This window comes from Malus domestica, chromosome 04 (genome assembly GCF_042453785.1).
Source record: "Malus domestica chromosome 04, GDT2T_hap1".
Classification (NCBI taxonomy): Eukaryota; Viridiplantae; Streptophyta; class Magnoliopsida; order Rosales; family Rosaceae; genus Malus; species Malus domestica.
This window is the reverse complement of record NC_091664.1, coordinates 22551574-22557827: the sequence shown is the minus strand read 5'-3', so window position 1 is coordinate 22557827 and position 6254 is coordinate 22551574. Positions and strand designations below refer to the sequence as shown.

General features: G+C 37.2%; 1 protein-coding gene across 1 annotated transcript; it reads right to left on the bottom strand.

Moving 5' to 3' along the window:
• Nucleotides 1-1001: 1001 nt before the first annotated feature.
• LOC103433545 (phosphatidylinositol:ceramide inositolphosphotransferase 2) lies at nt 1002-5560 on the bottom strand. The gene is made up of 12 exons (XM_008371810.4): nt 4802-5560; nt 4560-4649; nt 3987-4073; nt 3801-3869; nt 2965-3045; nt 2330-2401; nt 2108-2165; nt 1918-2020; nt 1720-1815; nt 1567-1613; nt 1335-1462; nt 1002-1233 (listed from the first exon to the last, which is right to left on the bottom strand). The coding sequence occupies exons 1-12, from the start codon at nt 4832-4834 to the stop codon at nt 1153-1155; spliced, it is 945 nt and encodes a 314-aa protein (XP_008370032.1). The 5' UTR covers nt 4835-5560; the 3' UTR covers nt 1002-1152.
• Nucleotides 5561-6254: the final 694 nt, after the last annotated feature.

The following is a 6254-nucleotide window of genomic DNA, read 5'->3' as shown; positions in this document are numbered from 1 at the left end:
GTATCGAACTCGTCACTCAAAATGTTCAAACTTAAAGACTCTTATTTCAAAGTAAAAATGAATATCACTAGACCAAAGTAAGTGGCTTGTACACTATTCCCTTAAAAAGGTTTCAAAATGTGGATATTAATACTACTCTAATTTAAGATGACGGGGGACTGCAATCGGAGTTTTGAGTTAGGACTTGGCATGGTTTGAATTGGTTCGGTTTGAGCCCAAGCCACTCACCATCTCCGGTTCGGTGCCATTAGACCGGCTGAGATCCGCAGGCGGCGTGCCGAGACAAAAATAATAAAGAGATGCAGAAGTCCAAGATTTATTTTTGTGTCACCAAACTCCAGTTGAGATTTGATGGATATTGTCGTATGGTGTATGGTGAAGGACAGGAAGCACGTTATCCCTCCACAGATGACGCATGTGAGGGTGAGGTCTCAATTTTGTAGGGGAGGGGACCTTCCAACTCAGATGTGGTGCTCCACGCTCAAAAGGAAAAACTGCAGAGCAATGGTGTGGGGGCATATATGGAGGCAAACTGTCTGTCTTCCTGTTTAGGTGCCCTTCTCATTCATTTATTTTGTACGGTCACGATTAAACTACTTCAACATTTTATATTTTTTTTTTATAAAAATAATAAGACAAAAAACAATAAGAATATAAAATGTTGATGTGGCTTGACCATGACCGCACAAATATGATGGAATAGGAAGAGCACCCAAACACGAGGGTAGACAATATATACTGCTCTCTTTCCCTGTCGTCCACATCTAATGCAACGTCGAACTCTCGGGATACTATTGTGGTAGTATTTGAAATCAATAACGCACCGTGGAACATATTAAAAATAGGGTAATGTGTATTGGTTTGGGATACTGCCAACAGTAGTAACATTCCCGGGTGCAGGTAAGTCCTCTTTAGCCTTATTCATCGAAGATCTATTGTGCATGCTGGAGTTATATAATGATCTGAAGTAGAACAAAAGCGGGGCTGCAAAAAGCGAAAACTAAACCAAATTCCATTTCCATTAGAATACAAATCACGTCATGTGTTTCCAGCACAGAACCCGTACGCACACGATACATAACCATTCAAACCCAGGGCCCTATTAAACAAATCATGTCAAATCACCTTGTAGCAGCGACAATCCTTCCGTTTCTATGCACCGTTCATAGTAGCATCGGTGTGTACTGTGTTTACATCATCAAGAGTCTTGCCGTTCACTTGAGTTCTTTGCCTCTGGATTTATGTAACAGCAAAAAAAATTGTAAGATGATTGCCCAGATCACAAAATGGTGCTGATATCAATAGAATTTACTCAAAACGAAGATTCACTATACCCGATCAGCAGGGTCTCCAACGATTCCATTCAATAGCTTGTGGTTCTCTTCTTTGGTCTTTCCATCCTTGTCCTTTGTGCTTAGCGGTAACAAGAGAGATGCAGCTCCGCTGGTCCGGTCAGGTAATTCTGCATTAACAATTATGTTAGTATCACTTCTCATTGGTTCACAACCAAAAATATGGCGAAAACAGAAGAAAAAAAAAACAAAAAACAAATCCAGGCGTCCTAACCTGCCAATTTCTTGTCGATAAAGAATACGACCAAATTAACAGTATACCTGCAGGAGATCATATTTTCAACCAAATAAGGAAGTTAGAGACAATACTTAGTGTATATGCTTTTAAAACATATACAAAGATGAAAGCATGCAAAAATCTTCATACCATGCAACAACAACATCAACTGTGTAATGTTTGCGGGATGCCACAATCAATAAACTCTGGATCACAACGAGTAACCAGGCTAACTGCTTTATAAACCTGCATCGATCAACGAATCAAAAGACACACATTTATCTCAGCAGTAAGTCAAATAACAATCACTTAAAATTGATGTCATCCATGAACCAAAGCTATTCTTACCTTTGTGTACCGTATTTCTGATAAGTGCGCACAAAGACTAGACTAAATATCATGTGTGATGAGAAAATCAAATCACCACAACCATAAAGTACACCATGCGGAACTGCATATTTAGAGAGAACAAATCAGCAGAGAGTCGTATTACAAGACGCAATATGCCAAATGACCTGAGTTCAAGAAGATATATTACTGATCAAGAAGACTTCTAATACACTTTCCGGAGGAGGCAGCCTGGCAAGTTTAGAACCCTGCACAATTATAATAGAGCATCTTAGCTTATTACAACATACGGAGAATTTTGTACCCCACCAATAGGGAAATAAATTCAAACATGAATAAAACGTAATCTCTACTCTCTACTACACCCTAGGGTATACAACAAAACCAACAGGATAGTAAACAACCAACCTACCTCTCGACAATGGTAATTTGGACCGGGAAGCTGGGTGGAATAGAAAGTGATAATCCGGAGAAATTGAGAAGCCTGAAATAAACAGTGGAAACTCTCAGACAAAAAAAGTAGGGAATATATTTGTCACCAGCCCCGTGCCTACCACTGTTACATGATTAAAATTATAAACCATGGGATCACAGCACAACTTAAATGACAGCCTTGTTTTCTCTTTTGAAAAACAATTTTTTCTTACCCAATTTATCTCTCTAGCTGCACTTAAAAAGGAAAGGAACTCATGAAATGATGCAAAAGCAGCGGAACAAAAATGCGTATATCTAATGGTTCAAAATATCAAATGAACTATAATAACTAAATTAACTGTCATAAGTTTCTTATGAGTTTGTCAGACAAGGTACAAGTTAATGTAAGAAAAATAAAAAGTTAACAAATCAAACCAAAATGAATGAATATCTCAATTTATCACAGAACTAACTTCTCAAACCCTGTTACTAGAGGTCAATTTCAATTTCAACCTTCAATAGTTTATACCAGCATGAGCCCAGATCTCAATTCAATTAAAGTAACAAATAAAACAACAAATAATATTTAAAATATGAAACGGTGTAGACAAAAAGGAAATTATCACCACTTACCGATAAGAACGCTAAAACTCTACACCAAAGGAGAACTGTGTAAAACTTTTTGCCCTTGAAAATGAAAGGATGGAAGCTCCACTGCAACAGAACATGCACCACATGAGGAAAATATAAAATTTAAACATTTCTGTAAAGCACACATGCCTGACTGGATAGAGAATAAATCATAATAATTGTGCGCAAATAAGATGAAGCCATAAATTAATGAATCAAAGAAAAAGACACACTAGAGAGTTCATAAGGGGAAAAAAAACAGTAGATAACATGTTAAATTTAAGTGCTCTGTGCTCTATTAAAAAAAACAGTATTGAAAAGCGCCTAAACTTTTCAAAGTCATAAAGGAAAGAAGAATATTAAATAAATTAACTATCAAAAGAGGGAAAACGTCTCATGGTGTTTTCTGTTAATGAAATTGGGAAAAATTAATCAGGAAAATACTATTAAATTCTGAAGCACGTAAGTTTTAGTGCCGTAGAACAGCTTCTGATTAAGCCCCCACTGATAATATTTCTTGACATTATATACAGGCCTTCTGAACACAAATACACATCAAAGCTAATCGATAAATAAATAGTCAGTTGAAAAAATAAACACTTTTTACATCAACCTTTAAACAATAAATCATAACATCTCAATGTGTGAATTAGAATATTAGAGTTGTTTCCTTCCATGCATCCTAATATCAGAAACAAGTACTTTATTTCACACACCATTTTCTCCAATGTATCCACAACCATAACCCCCAAGAAATTAAGTTGAACAGAACACCGACACATATAACTAAGTGATGCAGATGAAAGCAATATGACAAAGACAACTCAGAAGAACCTTACCAATACAAAAGATAAGAAGATGAAGGTGAAAAGGGTCTCACTGATATAGGCTCTGTCCTGCCCAAGTTCCTACAAAAACACCAAAACTCAATTATTCCAAATACCCAAAATTAAATATAGGAAACCACTTCGTATGATCAAATTCACACTATACAGTTTCAAAAAGAAAAAAGGATAGGTACGAACCGGAAGAAGAAAGAAACCAGCATCCTGGAGTGTTGGCCCTGCCCGATGTATATAATGAACTCCTCGAGCAGCTAGACCATGTATGTACTGCAAATCAGATGAATTTCAAATATCAAACTCAGTAACAAATTAACATAAGAAAGAAGAAAACAAATCGCAAAGATCAGAACAAGACTACGTTGCTCAATACATCTTCTCACAAATAACTTTTTCTCATCCAATGGACTGAAACTGATAAAACCATTCAAACATTAGGAGGATGAAATGTGCTAGAAAATAATGTTCAACACTAATCACATTTGTAAACTGATAGTAACTTCCTCCAATTCTCAAAAGCATACACCTTCTCTCAAAGTTACACAATGTAATCAACCATGATCGAAACTCTCAACCAAAACCAACTTCCCACTTTCTCTGTTTTCTCCATCAAAACGAAAATCCCAATCCTGTTATGCTCTTTTCCAATCAGGAAAAAGAAAGTCGACCCATTGTTCATCATCCTAAACTAAATTCACCAGAACCCTCCAATTCGAAAAGCCGAAAAAGTAAACGAATCGAAGAACAAAAAAGCACCTGAAAAACTAGACCGGCGAGAAGATACTTCCAATTCGCGGCGAGGAGATTGATCTCGGTGACTACCTCGGCGCAGATTCTCTTCCAGAGCTTCACAAATCAGAACCCCAAATACAAAAACAGAGAGAAAACAAAGGACCACCATCAGTAAAGAACAAAAAAGCAAAAAATTCAATTTTTTTTAATTTTAAAAAGGGGAAAAACAAAAGGGTATTAATGCAAAGTGAACAAAAAGAGCAAACCTTTGACGACTCGCGGCCAATGTAAAGCGTCATCTTCTTCCACTCGTTGTTGTTGTTGTTATTGGCGTAACCACAACTTCCATATTACTTCACAGGTTCAGCACCTCCATGACTGATAGCCGGGCACCTCAAGAATCGAATCGAATGCGAGGAGGAAGACGAAGGGCAGCAAAACGCGGTCGTTTTAAAGGTGGGTTCTGAGGGGGATCACAGATTGTGACCTGGAGATCTGGAGAGAGGGCAATCAAAGCTTACAAATTTTGATGAATCGGGAAACGGAAGAAGAAGAAGAAGAAAAGGAAAAAGGGAAAGGCTTTTAGAATTTTTTATTTTTCTGCTTTGCTTTCTCTCTCCCCTCTCTCTCTCTCCTCTCTCTCTATCTCTCTCTCTTCGTCTTTGTGTTTGGCTTCGTCTGTCAAGTAGTGCTGGGCCTGCACGCGAGTTGAACACGGGGGCGACAGTTGAGACAGAGAGAAAAAGAGAAAAAACGCCACCAAATTCAATTCAAATTCCACATCCCCAAATCCCAATTCCAAAACTCTGTCTCTCTCTCCTCTGTCTCTCTCTCTAGAAACCCAAAACACAGAGATTAGAGAAAAAGAGAGTGCAAAGGAGAAAGCAAAGAAAAAAGGTCTCCTTTTTATTTTACTTTCTCTCTCCTCTTCCTATCTATCTCTCTCTTGTTCTTCAACCGTAATTTTATTTATAATTTTAAATAAATTCTGAGAAAACGAGGTAAAAGCAAATATTCTCGTTCTCGAAACTGTAACTGAAAATTGCGGTTTAAAAAGGGATAAGAAATAAAAGAGGGCGGCAATTTTGTATTACAGTTTTTTTTTTTTACCACGCGCGGCCGCGGAGGAAGGCGGCGGTAAATAAATCGTCCGGCCACGGCCTGCCCTAATTTTATTTATTTTTTATTTTCCTCCTTGTAAATTCAGATTTAAGATATTACTAATTTTTGTTTAGTTTCTTAATCAAATGATGGTTTATGGGATCAAGGTTGGAGGCTGTGGTGAATTACGATTATGTCCTTGGTTTTAGTGGGAAATGACTAGCACTTGTCCCCCGCGTTTGGGCTTGGTCGACGAGGATAACAGACTCCCTCGTCCGCTCCTTAAAATTGAAAGTTTCGTTATTATTTAATTCCATTTCATTAAAAAAAATGATAAATTACACAGCTCCTCATGTTTTGAGGTTTATTACAACCTCATACAACAACTTTAAAACATTTCACTTTCATACCTCAAGTTATAATACATCCGTTAGATTTTCCATTCATTAATCCGTTAAATGCTGACGTGGCTGCCACATTTGTGCCACGTGACTACCAAATATCTGTCACGTGGCAAAAAAATATTTTTTTTTAAAACCTGAATTTCTCAACCAAAAAAAAAAAAAAATTGAAACCCACATCTGCAACCAGCGATCAGAAGGAGGAAAAGAAAAAAAA